This window comes from Podarcis muralis, chromosome 4 (assembly GCF_964188315.1).
Source record: "Podarcis muralis chromosome 4, rPodMur119.hap1.1, whole genome shotgun sequence".
Classification (NCBI taxonomy): Eukaryota; Metazoa; Chordata; class Lepidosauria; order Squamata; family Lacertidae; genus Podarcis; species Podarcis muralis.
The window spans coordinates 53,300,197-53,321,531 of record NC_135658.1 but is presented as its reverse complement, the minus strand read 5'-3'; the positions used below and the strand labels follow the sequence as shown (position 1 = coordinate 53,321,531).

Below are 21,335 nucleotides of genomic sequence, written 5' to 3'. Positions count from 1 at the left end.
AATGACTCTCTGCTCAGGCTGGATAAAGTGCTTTTAATTGAACTCCGAGTTGATCTTCATGTCAGTGAAGCGACCCAAGTCAGATCAGGGCCATTGCAGAGCCTCGCATTGCTCTATTTCTATAGGCATATGAGCTTTAGAAGATGTGAGGCTGCCCAGCATGGCATAGGGAAGAGTTGGGGTTTTTTGTTGTTAAAACACAGCAGTGTTGCTTCCCCAAAGCTTGAGCAGCTAGACTTTAAAGTTGATTGAATACATAACATTTTAACACTAACTGGTAAAAAAAAACCTGCCAGTGTCCTTTGATAACAGCACATATGTCCAAATTAGTCTTCTGAAATCAATTAACCTGATGTCCTTGCTACTTTCACTAATTTTGGTCTCAGCTTAGGATTCACAATTCAAGTAGGTATTTTATTCCATAAGTGCAACATCACCCCCCCCAAATCTCTGAAGTATTTGCATTAAAGTGATTGAACATCAGTAGCATACTGCCCCAGCAGTCTCCAAAAAGAAGGTAGCTGCAACTATTTTTTTAAAAAAATATTTTTTTATTAAGTTTTCCATTTAACAATCCAATCATATCACATTAATTATTCCAAATTATACCAATACATATAATAAAGTCCAAATATTTTGCCAAATTATATATTTTTGTTGGGGGTTCCCATGCTTCAAGTTCAGTAACTATTCTTCTTAAAGGAATTAATTTTTACAAAAGATTGAAAACCACAAGAAATCAATCAGGATTACACAGTAATGTTTACACTACTTGAAGTGGACAGGAACTTGTTTGTAGGCTATGGCTGCTTCCTTCTCAGAAAGAATGCATTGGCACAAACCACTGAATATTTATATTACATTCAGGATTAACCTGCACTTCTATGTTATTTTCTTTTACTAAAGATTAAAAATGAAATGGAGGTGGCCTATTTCATTGTCATTTAATTTATTAATAACCCACATTTTCTTTTAGGTGAAGCCCAAAGTGGTAAATAGAAAACAGAACACAAAAATTGATGAGTCTAAAAACAAAAATAGCATATAATAAAAAAACAAGTGAAAAGAATACAGTAACTCCATTAAATTAATAAGAATGTACACTAGTTTTACAGCTTGATCTGATAGCGATAAATACCCGTTACTAGCCGAAAAATAATGGGTTAATATGTATCTCAGACAAAATATATTAAGAACCCTTTATACCTTGGCAACTGAATTCCTGTATTCTGTACCTTCTTCCCAGTATTGTTTCTAGGGTTTTGTCACAATATGACAATTTTCTGCTTTTAAAATGGAGCTTGCAAGGCAATGGACAAAACTAAAACAGATTCAAAAACACATTTAAAAATAAGGTCACACAATTCAAGCGAAATTTATCCACAATAACATGTAAAATGTGCAAGATTGCAAATGCATTTAGAAACAAACATTTTCATCTGTCACTAGAAATTATAAAGTGAAGGCAGAATACGCAGGTCCCCCTTTCTGAACATAATGCAGTCCCTGGAAATAGTTTGATAGGTGAGCATTCACATAACAAGTTGGCAATTCCTACAGGAAAATTTCTAATGTGTTCTTGACAATGAGATTTTAACCCCTAAAAGCAAACACCCAGGAAAACCCTCTTAAGCTTACTAAAAGTATCACTACAGTTCCTCAGCCAAACAGGAAAAGGCAAACAAGGAAATAATAAATGCTCTCTTCCTTAGCTATTTGAATCTGTGCTGTGTAGTGAGGGTTGGGTACTAATTCCTCCTGTTCAGATAAGTGAATTTTCACATAGCAAGCATTCAGAAAGTGGGACCTCTGTGTAATTTAATTACTTGATAAAGCATCACACAACATAAGTGCTGCAAAATAAAGGTTCACCAGTTTAGATCTTGTTACAGTAAATGAAAGAATGCAGAGGAAAACCATTTCAGGTGGCCCCAGTGAAGAGCAAAAACCTGTACGGCCCAGTGCTTTAGAAAAAGATCAAATAACTTCAGTGGATTTTTCCTCTGCACTGTAGACTGAGTAAGGGCCGACGTAGTCTGTACCAGCTAATGTACTCAAACAATCTTCAAGGTCACCTTATTCCAGAGTGGATACAGTAACCTAAGTGAGAGGATATTGCATGAATGATGGAAGCAAGTACCCAATCAGCAAAGAAAGGGCTGGATTCAACTACTTGTTTCCATTGGTAGATGCCGGCACAAAGATTCGCAAGCAGCAGAACAGAGTTTTCCCTGCTCTCCTCCCCCAAATCTACTCTGGAGGGTTGGGAGAACACCCAGAACAAAAGGCATACAAGTGGAGGAAAGGGGAGATGGTTGTCAGGCAAGCAGAAACACTTGTGCTGGTGGAACAATCTCCGACCATTAACATGAATTCCATCCAAAAACTGCAGCAGCCCCACTAGCCAAAATCCATGGAAAGAGCTTATATACATTAAGCAGCAAAGGGGAGTATCAATTGGCACCTTCAGATTGTCTTTCTGCTCTTTCAGCAACCAAGACAGGTAAAATTGCTAACCTCATTCCATCAATATAAATTATACAATTCAATTTCACTTTACTATTGCAGTCAATTGCTATAAATACTGCCACAGGCTTTTTAGAAACCACACACACACACACACAGAGAGAGAGAGAGAGAGAGAGAGAGAGAGAGAGAGAGAGAGAGAGAGAGAGACTAAATCAGAGCACTCTTGTGTGTTTGCAAGGTTGTTAAAAAGCCTGCGGCGGGTAGGAGGGACCCTTCACAGTAATTTGACAAGTGTTCAAATACATCCATAATCAAGTCACAGCATATAGCATGTGTGTCCTCTTAATGCTTTTACTGCTGGTTTCTTGTTCACAGTTTCACACATGGATAGTGTGTGTGTGTTTTGCAACTAACTGTTCTTAAACAGAGGGCATTAATACAATTTCTCTGTAGTGAAAGTCCACAGGTTGACATTGAGGTTTAGCATCAGTACATGAAAGTTGAAGGCACTTAATCATCTTGTCATCTATGTTCTTCCACTGTCAACTCTTGATTTTGATCAGTAAAATTGTCTGTCACAGTTTCTCTTTGTTCAGAGATTTCTGACACATTGTCCCAGTGGTCTTCTCCAGCACAGTTCTGAAATTCTTCAACCACAGTCATGTGAAGATTTTGTAAATCCTGGAAAAAAGCAGCATTAGATTGTTAGAATCTAGTAATTCTATTCTGCTGGTTTAATTCTGCCCTAATGTATATGGTTTGCTATTATAACTGCCCACATACAGAAAGGCAAATTTCAGAACTTTCGCTTTCAGGCAAATTCTACTGAAGTCAATGGGAATTTCATCTAATGTCATGTACTGTAAACACATCTTCATTTGGTTGGATTAATAAACCAAGAGTGACTTTTTTGGAGTTCAAACCTCAAATTAACTAGGAGGTTTCATGGCACGATATCTACTAATTCAACTTGGGTTTTGCAGCCTCTCCACTGTGCTCCAAATTCCAGCTGGTTTATTTTGCTGTTATGTAATATTTTGATAACTTCAAGGCCGGCGTTTTCAATATCTATGAAAAGCATTTCTTCAAATATCTGAAAGTTATCTCACTACATCAAAACAAAAATATTTACTGTAAGACAGATAAATACAAATGCCAATGATCAGTCACGATACTAAAGAGGTGGATGCAGTGATAAAAAGCAAAATTTAGCGGCATAATTAAGTTGTAGCACTTCAGATCATGGTATGTTCCCATGTTACTATTTCCCCTAATTCAGCAAGCTGCTAAATAAATATGCACATAAACCTATATCCATTCAGGTATCTCCAACTGGTCAAACAGTGGTATCCAAATGGCCAAATCAAGTGTCTGCAAATTTGCTCACTAAGGAGGTGCCACAGTGGAGACAGCCAAGACTCAGACATCCTAAGCTTAAAGCTGCAGCGGGAAAAGTGAAGGGCACACCCACAATTCCAAGCTGTGGAAAAGGGTTGAAACTCATCCATTATCCCCGTGCATTTTAGAGATGACTGAACAGAAGATGGAGAAGCCCCAGCCTTCAGGAGCTTGAAGAGTTGGGGAAGGTGCAGGGCTCAAAGGTGCTCTAAGCATTTTCAGGTACAAGAGCAGCCAAAATGCAGGGACTACAGAAAATGACCCTGTTTTAAAAAAACCACATGCTGAGATTCTGCTAATCAGCTGCTTGGGTGGGGAGTAGAAGAGGTGGATTCATTCCTACCAAGCAGCTGATCAACAGAATTTCAGCTCTCTTGTTTTTTAAAAGGAGTAGCTTGTGCTGAAGCAGCCAGGAGTGTTTAATACAAACAAGCAAAAGATCTAATGAGGTATTCAAAATGTAATTAGGGTAATTAAGATTTTCTCCTGCCAAGCACGCTCCACAAAAAATTCAATGTTCTCAAAAATCTGTAGGTTACATCTTATCCTATAATTTATCCAGGTTTTATATATGAGCTCCAATCCCTTCTCTAGTCATACTTCCCAAGGGTAGAAGCAGGCCTAAACCCATGCTGTTCTCCACTTGATACATTGCTCTTAGCCTCTTTGCCAGACCTAGACCTGGCCCCAAAGTATCAGCATCCTATATGCCATGAGATACAAGTGAGGAACAACTCACTTGCCACTTCCGAGCCCTGGCTGAAAGCAGAAAATGCATTACAAACATATTGCCTCTTTCTCACTACTCTCAAGCTGCTTCCAGAAGGAAAATCAATTGATCTCTGCACTCTCCCCCATTTATTTTTTCATACCTAACATTCCCCACCTAATTTCCCAAAGAAACGCAAGGCGGTTATAAAATCAGATAACAGTATAAAAACAAAATAACCATAATCCCATCCCAGCCATGGGATCCACAACAGCCCTCTGGTCTCTCTCTAGGCCACACCCCTTCCTGGCCCAGCTCCGCACCCTCTTCAAGCACATAGTTGCAATACGGGCAGCCGTAATTGTGTGTGTGTTTAATAAATACCTCTCCCGACTGATAAGCACCAGGAAGGCAGAAATAAGTTTGATCTATTCCTGAAACATTTTCGCTGGGTGTTAAACTAGCAAGCTTAAACCACCCTTAGGCTTCTTTTTCACCGAGTTGGTAAATCTATCTGGATTATGCTACCTTTACGCAACAAGTGGAGGCTCACATAATGGAGTGTTCTTCCATATATATATATATATATATATCAAAATGGACCTAGTAATAATATGAATAATAATTATGATAATTTTATTTTTTATGTGTCACCCATCAGACTGGGTTGCCCCAGCCACTCTGGGCAGCTTCCAACAAAGTATTAAAGTACAAAAAACCTCAAACATTAAAATTATCCTTGTACAGGGCTGCCTTCAGAGGTCTTCTAAAAATAGTAACAAGCTCATCTATGTCAATTCTATTCCACCCAGACTACCTTCTCTCTTTGAGAGAAATTGATCAGACCGTCTTTGTGACTTCAACATTGCACAACTGATGTTCATCAAGCCAACACTAATACTTCAGTTCTGGAAATCCTAGCCTTCCAAAAGCTACTGATTAAGTACATTATTTACTGGTTAAAAAAAAAGAACCCACCAGGAATTGGGAACCAAGAGTTTTGTGAACCACTGTAACTCAACAATTGTTCACATGGGTTCCCTGAAACATGGACAGCTTAACTTCATCAAGAAGGTTCTCCACAACAGACTAAATTATATCTTTTTTATAAGGGATATAGTCTTTTGCTTTATAAAGCGGAAAATACTAAAAAGTGGGTAACTCCTCAACTATACAGCACTTTCCATGGTTGTACAACAACTTGCAAAAATGCAAAAGGGCACAGAATGCTAAATGACTACATACAGGAAAAGAAAGGAAATATGTGGGAGGAATTCAGAGGAATTGGTGGCTGGAATCCTGAATAGAAGCACTTCATACTACACTATTTTATTAGGGAGCCCAACCACCAACTTTCTAAACTCTACTATTACTGTAGGCTATCCACTTTATTTCACCCTATTAATCTCTACAGCAACAGCAACCTACCAGATGAGCACCTCATCGTTTTCACAAGGAAAGACTTGGAGTGCTAAATAAACAAGAAATCTGAGATGTTCTGCTGGGCGGGCCAAACCCAAGAATTATATTCATAATTGCATTTTATATCTGGCTAACTTCTGAGGTCATTGAAAAACTACCCAGTGAAATGTTAACTGAAGTTTCCATCTAGTCAGGAAGGAACTGAGAAAGAGAAGTTGAATGACGTAGGTTGTGTGAAGAAATACTGCAACTGCTCAAACACTCAGTTGACTCTTTGACTAACCAAGGCTTTCCAGATGTTGGAAGACAACAACTCCCATAATCCCTGACCACTAGCTATGCTTGCTGAGGCTGATGGGAGTTGGAGTCCAACATTTGGAGGGCCACAGGTTAGCTAGTCTATGCCACTACAGATTAACCACACTGGTTTTAAAATCAGCGAAAATCCCAGTATACATACCTCTTTGAAGTGGGATGGAATTGTTAGAGGCGGCATCCAAAGTGCTTTGATTACACTTCTGTATTTCTGAATAATCTTTATGCACACAAATATTCCAATGAGTATAAATAGTGCAAATACAAATATCAGTACGATATGCAGAATTCTCATTAAGTCTGGAGGAAAAAACAATTATTACCAATTTTATCTCAAGAATTATAGATGAAACAATTTCTCAATCAGAATGTTCACAATATCAGGACAACAGCACTGACCACAAAGGCAGCTTCTGTGAGGGAAATGAAATGTGAGTTTATCTAGATAAACTCCACAAAGACCCCACCATCCGGACCAAACTGCATGCAGTGCTTCCTGTCTGAGCTGTTGACAGAAAAAGGTGGACTGGTGGGCAGAAAAGTCCATAGACAAGATTGTTAAAGGCAAGCGGTACGGGGGTAGTACACAGCAGAATAAGCAGAGAAAACCCCAATGGAAAAAGAAACTCTGGAGTGGGGGAGAAAACAAGGTGCAGTATACTAACAGGAGAACAGAAAAAGAGAGAGCTTTTGAGGTAGGGAACTACAAGGCTGGGAGCCAGGGGACTACAAGGCTGGGAGCCAGGGGACTTTTGGATATGCAAGGCTGAATTTCACAGTTGAACTAAACAGTCCCTAGTAGTTTATATTTGGAGAAAGGGAGCAATGAATTTTAGATCATGACAATTGTACCAAAAAAAGAACTGCTTCCTTCAGTTAGGGTTAGAACTAATATTTTCACCACTATCCTGAACACATTGTGCAGTATCCAGCTGAACATTTCCACTAGCACAAGGAATTTGAAGTGTGCAGCAGAACTTCTCCACCCTTGCCACCCTTGCCACTCCCTGTACAGCCCCTACATCTGTCATGGACTTCCCCCTAACCCTTCAGAGAATACTTAGGGGTAGCACTGGGAGAGGAGAGGACAGGGAAGTTCAACTGCAAAGCTTAAAGTCATTAGGCTAGTGTAACTGTTTAGTTGGATACTGCCCATTATATAGTCCATGTGTTGGTAACCTCAAGGTTGGATACTGTAACATGCTGTATGTGGGGCTGCCCTTGGGTCTGGTTTGGAAGCTCCAGCTGGTGCAGAATGTGACAGCCAGACTGCTGATGGGGGCCAATAATATGTTTCATCGCTGTTAAAACAGCTGCACTTGCTGTCCATCTACTACCAAGCCACGTTTAAGGTTCTTATATTAGGTACAAGGTACTTCAGGGACGGAACCCTTATATCCCAGCTTGATCATGGAGATCAACGGCAGGTGTGTCATTGATCATTCCTCAAATTGCTAAGGCCCACCTGTCAACAAGAAGAAACTGAACCTTTAGTGTCATCAACTCAGCCCTGTGGAATATTCTGCCAACAGAGATTCAGAAGGCACCTACTAAAACTTTTTAATGCCTTCTGAAAACTTTTCTATTTCACCAAAGAACTTTAAGAATACTGTACAATTTTCCACAATAGTTAATACATCTCTGGTTTTAATTATTACTACCTTTATGGTTTTTATTGCATGGTTTTCTGTATTATGGTAAACCACTTTGATATTTTTCTATGAGGTAGCAGGATATAAATATTTTTAGAAACGAAATAAATAGAAGACTATCAGCAAATTCAATGGAACATGTTGAAGCAATCACTGCTTCCAGCTTCATCCTGTGCATAACCAAAGAGTATTTCAGCATAGCTATGTACAAAGGCTGAAAACCTAAAAACCAGTAAGGAAAGAGGGACCACCAATGCACAGAGTATAACGTACAAGTCACGTAGGACAGCAAGTCTGCCCTTGAAGCCTAAACATTTGTTAAAATGGAAGCACATCAATGAGTTATTTATTCATTAACAGCTACATTTAGTAGCGCATTTATACATTTGGGGAACACTACTCTCAAGCATCACATTGCAGACCTGCTGCACAGGTAAGGGAAGCAGCAACCTTGTTTTGCCTCATAGTCCATAGGAACCTACATTGCAACAGTCTCTTTGTGAAGCTTTAAGTAATATATAATCTGGTAGGAGCAGAAAAAATTAATATGTGAGATACTATTAACAGCAGCATACTTTCTAGCCATCGCATTTGGAAAGGGAGCAAAAAAAGCAGACAGATGTAGCAATTAGAAATACTTAGATTTTATTTTTTTACACATTACCTATAAAGGTAAAGGGACCCCTGACCATTAGGTCCAGTCGTGACTGACTCTGGGGTTGCGGCGCTCATCTCGCTTTACTGGCCGAGGGAGCCGGCGTACAGCTTCAGGGTCATGTGGCCAGCATGACTAAGCCGCTTCTGGCGAACCAGAGCAGCGCATGGAAACGCCGTTTACCTTCCCACTAGAGCAGTACCTATTTATCTACTTGCACTTTGACATGCTTTCGAACTGCTAGGTTGGCAGGAGCAGGGACCGAGCAATGGGAGCCCCATCACGGGGATTCGAACCGCCGACCTTCTGATCAGCAAGTCCTAGGCTCTGTGGTTTAACCCACAGTGCCACCCGCGTCCTTCACATTGCCTATATAAGGAAGTATATTAGTTTAAGAGAATGTATGAAAACAGCATGAGGATAATCTTGTCCAATAATTGCTAACATCTGTTTTGCTGAGTATACATGTGTTAGGAAGATGCAGATGGCTGTAGGTTCTGGAGCAGGGATAGCTAACCCACAACCCCCTCAAGCAAATTATTTCTCACACACTGCAAAGATCCCACCAATCTGGGTGGTGGTTGTGGGGGGAGTTAAAATAGAGACCGCTCAGTGCTCTGATGAAGATGCAACTCGCCCTCTCCGTGGTCATCAGCTTGATCATTTGATGAGGGGAGGAGAAGCAATGACCCCCTTTTGCACGGATCAGGCAGTCTGCACCTGTGTATGTGTGGGGAAGCTACATCCACCAGTAGCATGCACCCCCCCCCCAGAACTGACCAAGAGTGGATATGACCCTTGAGACAAAAAAGGGTCTGCTGTCTTCAAATATGGAAATCTGTTTCACACATTCTTAAAAATCTTACACAGAATGAGACAGCAGAAATGACCCTTAACACATTTCTCAACCCTGATCTCTTTACAAAATATGTGGCATACAGAATTTCCAATTCTGTAAAAAAAAAATCAAAAAATCAGAAGTTTAATGAAAACATGCTCAGTGTGAACATTTTATTCCAAGTGCAGAGCCCAAGGCTTTTTGAAAACTGAATGCTGCACACCTACAGCTATATTTATTGATTTTATATTTATTGCCAATGTAGCTGCTCAATGAAGTCATTTAGGTGCCCAAAACTCCTCCATAATATATTAATTGAAACAATTTTAGCATTAGGAAATAAGTAGCCAAAGTGACCTCACATCTTAAGTCCACATCAGTTTCATGACACAGAAATAACTGTATTGCTTATGAAGAAAATACACACCAGTTGTAGTTTCTTTGCACTTGATTTCACTTTTTTGGCATGTTAGGATTACATGTGGGATTGATGCTGTTACTTGAAAGCAATATACAGTCCTTTCCTTCAGATTCTTGAATGTTTCCCTCCTATTCTTGCTCAAAACTCTCAGCTGTGCAGATGGGAAGATGGAAAAAGTAAGGCGGTATTATATAGCAATAATAAGCAAATTGACTTTACATCTATTCATACAAGCTGCACAGTTTAGACCTTATTAGAATATGGAGATATGTTTTAGTTTGCATGTACATTCCACAAGCCATTCTCCAAAATAGTTTTACTCTGATTCCACTAAAAACTAGACGAAAGTCACCAGGATTTCTTTGGACTGCTGAAACTTATGCTTCATAATATGTTAAAACCACCACAATTTTCCTTGGCCATTAGCATAATGTCACAGCAACAGAGATCTAATGCCATGTTTGACTATGTTGCAAAGTTGGCATTTCTTATCCCAAATTTTTACAGTATAGCTGCTGCCCCCCCCAAAAAACACGGTGATCTAATTTCTGCCCATCTCACCCAAGTGATTGTCATTTGTCCTTCACTAGCTGCTCAGATATTTTTGCACTTTAGAAATGATACAAACAATACACAGATGATCAAAATGTACCTGAACATCTGCAGCAGAAATGAAGAAAATATAGGTGCATTCCAGAAGCCTTCCAAGTAAACAATAAAATTTGCAAAACACTATTTTCAGAAAATTCCTACTGAAATAGCCCATCCCATTCTTACTAGAATTGATTGATAGCAGGCTGAAATATCCCTTTAGATGTAGCTCTCTCTCTCCCTAAAGTGTGTATGTATTCACATTCAAACCCACCCACCCCTATATCATAAATAGGGCTTTTTGCTACTTGTTTTTTTTTAGTCTTTCAACTTTTCCGGGAATTACTGGCTTGCTGAGCAAAGGCAAGTACTCACTATTTCACTGGTTGATTCCTCCCAGTATTCAATTAAATATTCAAAATATTCAGTTTTATTTTCTGCAGGCTCAAAGGGAGGCAAGAAGCTTATATGAATCATGGTACCGTCTGAGCTTACATTGATTGCTCTTGGAGGTCCTAAAATAGCTGAAATGGGTAAATGCAAACAAGTATAAGTTAAGTCACATTTTCTACTAATTGTGATCAAACATAATCCAATCTGAAGTCTCACATGGATTCTGGGATGGACTTGTGCTGAGTATACTAACTACAGTGGAACCTTGGGTTACGTACTGTCCCCTTTGCGAATCCTTCAGGATCAGGATACCCAGAAGTAGCGGGAAGGTTTCCACCACCCGCGCATGTACAGAAGCGGGCTACCGCCACACGTGCCTGTGCAGGTCAGGCGCCGCTGGATACAAATGTTATGGGGTAAGAACGGACTCCCAGAACAAATTAAATTCATATCCAGAGGTACCACTGTAGTTCATTTCAATGATGGCAGCAGATCTGCATTCACAAAGGAGTGCACAGCTGCAGCATTTCCTGCTACTGTCATTTACATAAGTGGAGCAGCCTTTGCAGGAGTGGAATATCTTGGTGGTCTCTGATACCTTTCAAGAAACCTCTGCAAGAAAATCTCATGAACACTGGAGAAGTGATGATGGCAAAAGCAGTAGTGGGAGCAGAAATCAGATTGCCTATCCATGCACCCAAGAATTCACCTTCCTATAGAACAGAAGGGGAGAATTTGTTGCCCCTCCAGATGTTGCTGAACTACAACTTCCATCAATCCTAGCAAGCATGGATAATGGGAGTTGCAGTTCCCCAACATCTGGAGGTGCAAAGGTTCCCTACACCTCTGTAGAATTTGGTAGGGAATGTGATATGACAGGTATTCTTAAAACATCTGTACAAGTTAATCTTATTACATGTCTTGGGAATATTTCATTCTGGCAAATGATAAAAGTTCTCATTTGTTACTACCACTCAGCAACATCCGTGGAACACTGGTCTGGTTTATGTCATGCTAAACCAAATCATGACAGAGCACAAATGCACAAGGATGTGGGCACCAGGAGCGGCGATCATGACTGCTTTGCTGCTGCTCCCTGGTTGTTCTGCTACTGTGCTGCACTAAGCAATGGCTTGCTTAGCATATCATCCAAACCAAGACTCCTGGTTAAGGTTTCCCAGATAAACCATAAGATATAAACCACAGGACAAACCTTGGTTTCAGCTCATGGCTACTCTGAAGAAAACTAAACCACAATCCTGGTTTCAGACAATATATTGAGTGGTATTCAGTTTAGACCAATTGAAATTAATGGGCCCAAGTTACATCATGTTCAATGTGTATACTCTGAGTAAAACAAAGTTGACCACTACCCACTAAGCCACACCATGGCTTACAGCAGTACCAAGGAGGAGCAAAATGGGTGTGTTCTCCTCTCCAGGAGTCCACACAGTTGCACTAAACCAAAGCTTTGCATGGTGTGTGAACCAGGCCATTGTCTGCATTCTTTCTTGCGCTGAGAAAGGGAATTGGACAACACAGTTGTAGAAGCAAAAAATGACAGAAGGCAACCCTAATCTAGAAGGGCTATTGTAGCACCAGCAAGGTTATGATGACTGAAATATAAGATGTTCATAAACACATTTCCCCAAGGAGTAGCAACATTTTGTTTTTACTGCATCAGACTAGAGTCTTGTGGCATTTTAAATACTTTAAGATGCCATGATACCCTTGGCTGTTATTTTTCCCCCCCAGAATATCATTTTGTGGAAGAGAAATATTTCTCCCCCAGAGGTACTGAATTAAATACAGTAGATGAAAATAGAAAGAAACATACTGTCTTCCCGTGCTCGAAAGGGCTTAGTTTCAGTCCAGGCAGATTTTAATTCCCCTTGTTCAGCCCTAACATGTAAAATGATGCAGTCATGATTCCTCTCATGATTGAAATTACATTCAGGTTTTGTAATATCTTTGCAATTCACTTTCTTCCATACTTTTTCTTCTGATGCTCTGCAAAAACATACAAAGAACACACCATTATTTGAACTCCTTATTGTTGCATTTGTGTATGATCTATTAAAAACTTCCTTTGAAATATCTAGCTGAATCTTGAAATACCAGTTTATACAGCCAGGTAAGTATAAACATGACTGAAACCTCAATCTGGAACTTTTACTGGAAGTAAGCCTCTTTAAAATTCAATGGGAACTATTTCTAAACGTTTGAAACAACAATGCCAAATTCAAATCTGATTAACTGTTACTTACAACTATGTACCGTATTTTTCCATGTATAAGATGCCCCCATGCATAAGATGCCCCCTATTTTTTTGAGCCCAAAATTAAGAAATAAATATTTTTAAGTATTCCGTGTATAAGACGACCCCCAATTTTAAACTTTAAAAATTTGGGAAGAATATACACAGAAAAATACAGTGATGACCCATTCTCAAGAGCAACCACCCTAACATGCAGTCCAGTCCTATACACAGAAGTCCCTCTTTGATCAACAGCACTTACTCCCAAGAATGTACTGGATTCAAGCTTCAGTTAAGCAATCAATTTACAACAAGGTTTTACAACAGGCATGTGCCATCTTAATACATAGTACATTTCATGTGTTCAAAATCTTCACATAGATTGGGTGCAATATAATATTAGTCATACAGTAGACTCACTGAAGCCAATGGGCAGTATTGAATTGAATGGATCCATTAGCAGAAGGTCTTTTGACTGCCCAAATGAACTTCCCCTTTCTTCTCCCTGCCATGTCCCCATGCCCCTGTTCTGGGGGTTCTTTTAATCATTCGGAGCAAATTTAAGGGGGGGGGGGGAGACAAAGACCCACTGTGCAAACAGAAAATCCTGCACAAGCATATCCATTAAGTCTACTCTGAGTAAGATTAACATTGCATTATCCCTCAATATTATGTGCAAAACTATAAATTTACCAACAGCTAGTAGCTTGTCAATTATATGAACAACAAGCCCACACTAAACATGATTACAGTGGTACCTCGGGTTAAGAACTTAATTCGTTCCAGAGGTCTGTCCTTAACCTGAAACTGTTCTTAACCTGAAGCACCACTTTAGCTAATGGGGCCTCCCGCTGCTGTTACGCCGCTGCCGCGTGATTTCTGTTCTCATCCTGAAGCAAAGTTCTTAACCCGAGGTACCTATTTCTGGGTTAGCGGAGTCTGTAACCTGAAGTGCCTGTAACCCGAGGTACAACTGTAGTCAGAAAGAAGAAATAGGAGTTCAATGGGGCTTATCTTACCGAGTAATTCTATACATAACCACTCAATAGCAAGTGTGCATCCAACAACATACAGTCTTGGCATTGCTAAAAACATTATTGTTCAGACAAGCCTACCCAGTAGCTTAGAAAGTTGGGGTAATTTTAATCTGTTTTAGTATTTTAACTTTTGTATATTTTAAAGTAGGATAGAAATTTTCCTTGATTTTAATGTTTTATCTTTTGTAAACCACTTTACAAGGTTTTTGTAAAGGTTTTTTTTTTACAATCAAGAGGTGTATAAATTTTATGAAATAAATAAATACAATGAAACTCTACTTGGGAGCAAGTACTATGGTTTCCAGTAGAATCTCTTTGCAAAGCCTGAAATAGAAGCACAATTCAATTCAAACTGCATTAGGAAAATTAGAGCAGAAGGGGACAATAAGGACTAAAATAAAGTGCAGATTATGTCTCGTCTTAGGATATGAACTTTTAATTTAAAGAAAACTTGCACATTTCCATTTCTTTAATTCAACCACCACTCTAATTTCCATTATTTCCAACACAATTTGCTAAAATAAACTTCAGTAAATATGTTTAAACAGCAAAACCCAATTTTGTATACAAATATATACAGATCTTACAAAAGCAAACACTATACACCATAGAATGCAATTTTGGAGTTATACAGGAACCATTTACTTACATGCGTGTTTTAAACTTCCATTCAACACTATAAGTCACTGAACCATTGATCGCTGTAACTGGAGACCATTTCAATACATTATCAAAATTATATGACTGAATTGTCACATTCTCTGGCGCAGATAAGGAGAAAGATTCTATAAAGACATTAACAACAGAGTATTAATACACATTAACAAAAATACAGGTTTAATGTAGATGCCTCCAAAATTCAGGGCAAATAAAAATACTGATAGTGGCAGTAGTGAGTTGGGCCCTGATGCTAGTGCAGGTAGAATATGAATAGGTATAATCATAGCTAAGCTAAACTGCAAGTGACCATGAGAATGGAATTTGGTGTGGCACACAATAAAGTGTGGCCTGGACCTTTATGGACAGACCATCCAGTTTAAGTACTGCACAGAGGCTGCATACAGGTTCACTGCCCTTTTGGTCAGGCATTATTGGTTCAAAATGTTCAAATTACTATACAATCTTACATCTAAGGGATGGAGAACCTGTAGATGAAGAATCCAAAGGTTGCTTGACTCCAACTCCCATCATCCCTGAACATTTGCCATACTGGCAGGGGATGATAGGGTCAGAGTCAAACAACATCTTGAGGGCCTCCGGTTCCCCATCCCAATCTAGATTATCAGGGTAGCATATGTGGAGTTTCCTCCCAGGAACTGACCAAACCCAGTTTTAACTTCAGAGATGGAACTCTAGAAGGCTTCTTCTGATTCAGAAGGTGAGAAGTCATTAATTTAACACTGCAGTAACTAGTTAATTTATATTTGCACATAATTTCTCTTCTCTGAATTGAAATGCGGAAATGAACACACCAGAGCTTGGTCACTGGTCTTTGTTTTATACTGCCAAACAAATAAGAGAGAATACTTGCTAGTACAAGGGAGTACCCCTATTTTTTGTCTTCTATTGCTATAAAACCTAAAAAGATACACCAGAGACAAAAATGAAATAAAAAGGGTGTTGCAGTCAGAAATTCCAAACAATTTTCAGTGCATAAATAGTCACACAGTAAGGGGAGGGGAGTTGGTGAATGCCACAGTGTCTTAAGAGACTTACTGCTTTTGGTTTTCACCCGGCTACAATATTTCAGAGCTACAGACAACACTTTCAGAAATAACAGGGAAATAGAAAAGTGACAAAGCATATTAGCAAACAAAACTAAAAAGGAAGGTGAAACAAATTCACTAGATCCAATTTTTCATCTATCAGTTCTGAAAAAGGAAGGGGCCCATGGCACCCTAAATCCAATTTATAATGGCTTGAGTTTTTACAAATGCTCAATACACTGCTTGCTTCATCAGATTAGTTATAAGAAAATAATGTTGAAATAACTAATTCAAGTAGTCTGGATCACCTGGTCCAGTTTAAAAGCTAGGTGCATAGTTTATGAAGAACATCCATCCCACCATGCTATTAACTGAACAGCAACTGAAGTAGTTCCAGATTTGTGGTGGGAATTCCTGTGTGTCATCCAAGTAGGTTGGGGGCAATCATTCTCAGCAAAACTAATTGCAAAAAATCAGCTTGTATTAACATAACCAAAGCGGCTTTCCTCCCTCACTCCTAATCCCCTTCAAAAGGAAAACATCACAATACCCTTCTATTAGACAAAGCAGTAAGTAAACTAGTCTACCCAAAAGAGGGTGGAATGGGACATTTCTTCTTTCTGATTATTATTCTTTCATACCCCTCCAAAAGAATCTCTCCAGACGGGATGATTGTGCAGCAAAATGGTTAATGTGCTTCAGTGTGGGCCAGTGTGAAGAGATGAAAACTGGGGCAAAAAATCCTAATTTTGCCTAAAGGGGAAGGTGTTGACAGTGTGTGACTGCTGTGAAAAAGGCAAACAACATACTAGAGATTTAGAAAAGTGAGTGGAAATAGAATTACCAATAGCGTAATACAATTATATAAATCTATATAAGTCTGTACAATTCTGATCGCCTCAACTCAAAATAATATAGAGCTGAAAAGGATTCATAAAAAGGCAACCAACAATGTCAGTAATTTATCTATATGATATTGTTTGAAGATAATAAATTATTATGTGGGTCTAGCTGTTCCTGTATTTATGACGACTATAAAGTCTACATTTTCTAATTAGTAAATTATTTTTGTTGCAGTAAATTGCAAACATGCCCATGTCCTCTTGTCTCATGCTCAAGTGGATGCCCTTCAATGTTTGCAGTTGTTAATATCAAGTGGCTCTTTAAGTTGTAATTGCATTTTAATTACTGACTACATTGTCTTTTTGTTTGCATGTAGTAGTATTGGTCAGGAAACACGTACTCTGGTTTGTATCTGTTTAAAAGATTGGGCAAATTCATGAAAGATAGGGCCATCAATGGCTGCTAGCCATTGTTCTACTTTCGCTGGTAGAGGCAGTATGCCTCTGGAGACCAGTTGCTGGGAAGGGTGCTCTTACTCTCACGTTTTGCTTGCAGGCTTTCCATAGACCCCTGAAGAACAGGGTGCTGCACTAGGTGGGCATCTGGTCTGGTCCAGCAGGACTCTTAGGAATCCTACAAGAATTCTACAACTCCAAAGTCCAGAGCTCAATCCACTGGCCTAGAAACCCCTGCCCCATTATCAAGAAAGCACCCACAACCACAGATTATTTTCACAACGCTTTGCTCTCCATACCAAGCCACTGTATGCCACTTCTCAGCCCCAGGACGTAAACACCACACAATCCTAATCAACACTGTTTTCATCTTGGCATTCACACACTATACCCCAGAATCACATCAGTATGCAGCAGCAGAATACAGTGGTACATCGGGTTAAGTACTTAATTCATTCCAGAGGTCCATTCTTAACCTGAAACTGTTCTTAACCTGAAGCACCACTTTAGCTAATGGGGCTTCCTGCTGCCGCTGGACCACCGGAGCCTGATTTCTGTTCTCATTCTGAAGCAAAGTTCTTAACCCGAGGTACTATTTATGGGTTAGCGGAGTCTGTAACCTGAAGCATATGTAACCCGAGGTACCACTGTACTATCAACAGCAGCAACACCCCCCCTCTGCTACAGTGGTACCTCGGGTTACATACGCTTCAGGTTACAGACTCCGCTATCTCAGAAATAGTGCTTCAGGTTAAGAACTTTGCTTCAGGATGAGAACAGAAATTGTGCTCTGGCGACGCGGCAGCAGCAGGAGGCCCCATTAGCTAAAGTCGTGCTTCAGGTTAAGAACAGTTTCAGGTTAAGTACAAACCTCCGGAACGAATTAAGTACTTAACCCAAGGTACCACTGTACCTATTTTGCACCCTCATTTGTGATAGCCTTGTGCATACACCTCCCACTCCCACATATCAGACATGCAAAAGTGTGGGCCATTTCAGTGCACCCTTAAGTGCGCAAGGGAAATTCTAGTCACAACTTCTCCAGGGATGAGGCCCGGGAACCGTTTCCAAGGACACGGCTCCAACGTCAAACCTAAGCCATGCCAGTCTTCTGAGCATACCCAGAGCGCAAGTTCTTCCACACTAGACTGACCACATTTGGAGCCCCCCTTGTGCTTTTAACAACGGTACAGAAAAGTACAGCAGGCGCGGGGTTTTCCCAGGACTGTATCTCTATGCCAGGGAAATCCTACCAAAACACCCGAAGCACCAAGGAACCCTTCCGGGTGGAAGAGACAGCAACTCAAATCTGAAGGACCGTAAGAAGAGCCTGATGGATCTAGCCCAGCATCCTGTTCTCACAGGGACCAACTAGACGCCTGTGGGAAACCAGGATTTGGGCACAAGAGCCCGCTCCCCTCCTGGGGTTTCCAGCAACTAGTATTCAGAAGCACGTAGAGGCAAAGCACAGCCGTCAACTTCACGAGAACGTGTCTAGCCCTCTTTTTTAAAAAGTTCGCGGCCACCACCGCCTTCTGGGGAAGCGAGCTCCTTAGGCTTAGTGAACCCAAACCCACCCGCCTCTTATCGGGGAAGGAAGCTAGAGGAGGAAGAGGGGGGCGCGGGGAGACGGGGGTCTTTCTTCCACTTCGCCTTAATAAAAATAAAAACTAAGCCGCCACGGGCCCTGCGAGTTACCTTTGCCCCTCTCCCCCCCCCCCCGCGCTCGTTTCGCCCTTCTCGGCGGCGGACGGGTCTCACCTGGGGCGGCCACGCCGAGCAGCGGCCTCGCTAGGCAGAGGAGCACCCACAGGGCGCCCAGGGGCTGCATAGCAGCAGCTGAGCTCCGGCCTCGCCTGGAGTCTCGGTCTCTCTCTCTCAGGCGCCCCCTGACTGGGGGAAGAGCCCCGCGCTCGCCTCACCCGCCATTCACGCCCTCGCCTCCTCCGACTAGACGCTGACGCCGCCACGCCCTTTCGCCTTCTCCTTGGCCTGCACGCCTCCCAGCGAAGGCCGGCCTCTTCCCGGACTTGCCTGGGAGGTTGGGGCGGGCCGCCGCCGCGGGGCCTGCTCCGGCAGCTCCCTCGCACGCGAAACAAGCTGCACGCCCTCAGAAGGAGGAAGAAGAGGAGCCGGCCGCGGCCTGGACGTAGTAGCAGCGCCGGCCTCCGCCTTTGCTATTAGGCTGGGGGTCTCGGGTCTCGGGGAGGAAAACAGCCCTTGGGGGGCCCCGCTGGCTCTCCGCTCTGAACTAGGTTTGGACAGGCAGGCAGCTCTTCCAAGGGGACGAGGCCTTTAAATACAGAACCTCCCTCTGAAAGGCGCACATTGCCTTTTGGTCAGCTGCTTTGAATGATGGTTCTGTAAACAGAAAAGTAGGCTATAAATGCAGGGGCAACAGGGTCAGAGGTCACTTGCCTGGTGCCTCAATTACCTCTTGGAGCCACATCATTTTAGGAGTTGCTACTGCCACTGCCAGCAGTGGAAAAGGTGCCCCCTGGAAGGTTTGAAGCCCCTGGGGTGGGGGGCAGAAGGGATCAAGGAGAAGGAAGTTGGGTCTCACTAAAGGAGACACGCACACCCCAGCAGTAAAAGTTGCTGTGAGCACAGGAATTCAGTGATGCCAAGGTCCACCTGGCGGGGGAAGTTATACGACACATCCCTGAATTGTAGGGAGATGGTCTAGAATAGATGACCCTTGGAGTCATATATGGAGTCATGTCGTGCTTTATAATTTCTGTGTACACATAAAACCATGACATGACTCACAAAAAATGGGACACTAGAGGGGTAAAAATCTTAAACAGTCAAAGGTTGATGCCAGCAGCCACCATACAGTGTAAAAATTATATTGTTCTTTTCTCTCCCCCTGCCACTTTCAGTTTTTGCGACAACTTTTCCGTTATGGCTGTTTGCCGGACTATATTATATCAATGATCAATATTCATTAATTGCAAGGTTTTCCAAGTTCTGGCTATTACCGTTCTAGCTGCTGTTCATAAATGTGCTTTTAATTTCTGGCTTCCTAATTGGCCCATATCTGAAGTATGTAAATTAAGTAAGTGTGAAGCCAGGGATGATTCAGATGTAATAGACATAGAACTGGCATCGTGCCCCGAATCTCTTGATGACTTCTCCCAGTAGCTTCATATTTTAGCATAAGGGGGGAAAACTGTGGTCCACGGCATCTCACAGCACAACTACCAGAGGGGCCGAAACATACGATAATCTCCCAACACTATTCAGTAAACCACAGTGCCACCAACTTCCAATTCTCTTTTTCCAGTTTATTAATATTACATTTTAAAATATTAACATTTTATTTCCTTCAACAGCACCTCTGGGCCTTGTCTGCCAGAGGAGGGAGAAGACACTTCTTGACTTGGTAGCAGACCAGGCAGGCAGGAGAACTAGGGGGCGAGTGTGTGTGCATGCAGACATGTGAAGCATGGTGCTAGAAGTCCCAGCAGCAGCCCTGGGATCTTTCCCTTTCCCTTAGTCCATCTGTTCTGCTCCCTCCTTCCCATTGTTTCTCTTGCTCCTACCAGAGGCAGAGATGACCAACAACTTGGGTGAATTCAAAAGAGGCTTAGAAAAATTCATGGCAGAAAAGGCTATCAGTGGCTACTAACCATGATGTCTGGAAACTGCAGGAAGGGCGACTGCTGTTGTGTGCAGGTCCTGATAGTGTACTTCTCATATGCATCTGGTTGGCTTTGCTGGGAACAGGATGCTGGACTGAATATTTTGGATTAATATTCTGTTGGGAGCCACCCAGAGTGGCTGGGGAAACCCAGCCAGATGGGCAGGGTATAAATAATAAATAAATATATTATATAATTATTATAAAAGTCTCATGTTCAATCCTTGGTATTTCCATGTAGGGCTGGGTCATCATGATTCAGAGATCACACTCTTGTTCCCTACCCTCTAGCAATACCTGTGACTATGAAGAAACTCGGAGAACTTGCTCATATCTTTAGTTCACTGCATGAGTCAAATCATTTGGAGACTAGAGAAAGTGAAAGTGGGAATAAAAAAGGCAAAATGAATTCAGTATGTTGTCACTTTATTCTGCAACCACATATGTGGTGTGCATTTTACACAGCACAAGCAACATGTGGTTGCTGTGAGAAACCCTTGCACTAGCTCCAACTTTGGTGCTCCAGCTGTT

General features: G+C 41.3%; 1 protein-coding gene across 1 annotated transcript; it reads right to left on the bottom strand.

Moving 5' to 3' along the window:
• Positions 1 to 932: 932 nt before the first annotated feature.
• Positions 933 to 19,338, bottom strand: IFNGR2 (interferon gamma receptor 2). The gene is made up of 7 exons (XM_028727064.2): positions 18,923 to 19,338; positions 14,807 to 14,942; positions 12,701 to 12,873; positions 10,846 to 10,994; positions 9,886 to 10,030; positions 6,459 to 6,613; positions 933 to 3,150 (listed from the first exon to the last, which is right to left on the bottom strand). The coding sequence occupies exons 1-7, from the start codon at positions 18,990 to 18,992 to the stop codon at positions 2,992 to 2,994; spliced, it is 987 nt and encodes a 328-aa protein (XP_028582897.2). The 5' UTR covers positions 18,993 to 19,338; the 3' UTR covers positions 933 to 2,991.
• Between the last annotated feature and the right edge of the window lie 1,997 nt (positions 19,339 to 21,335).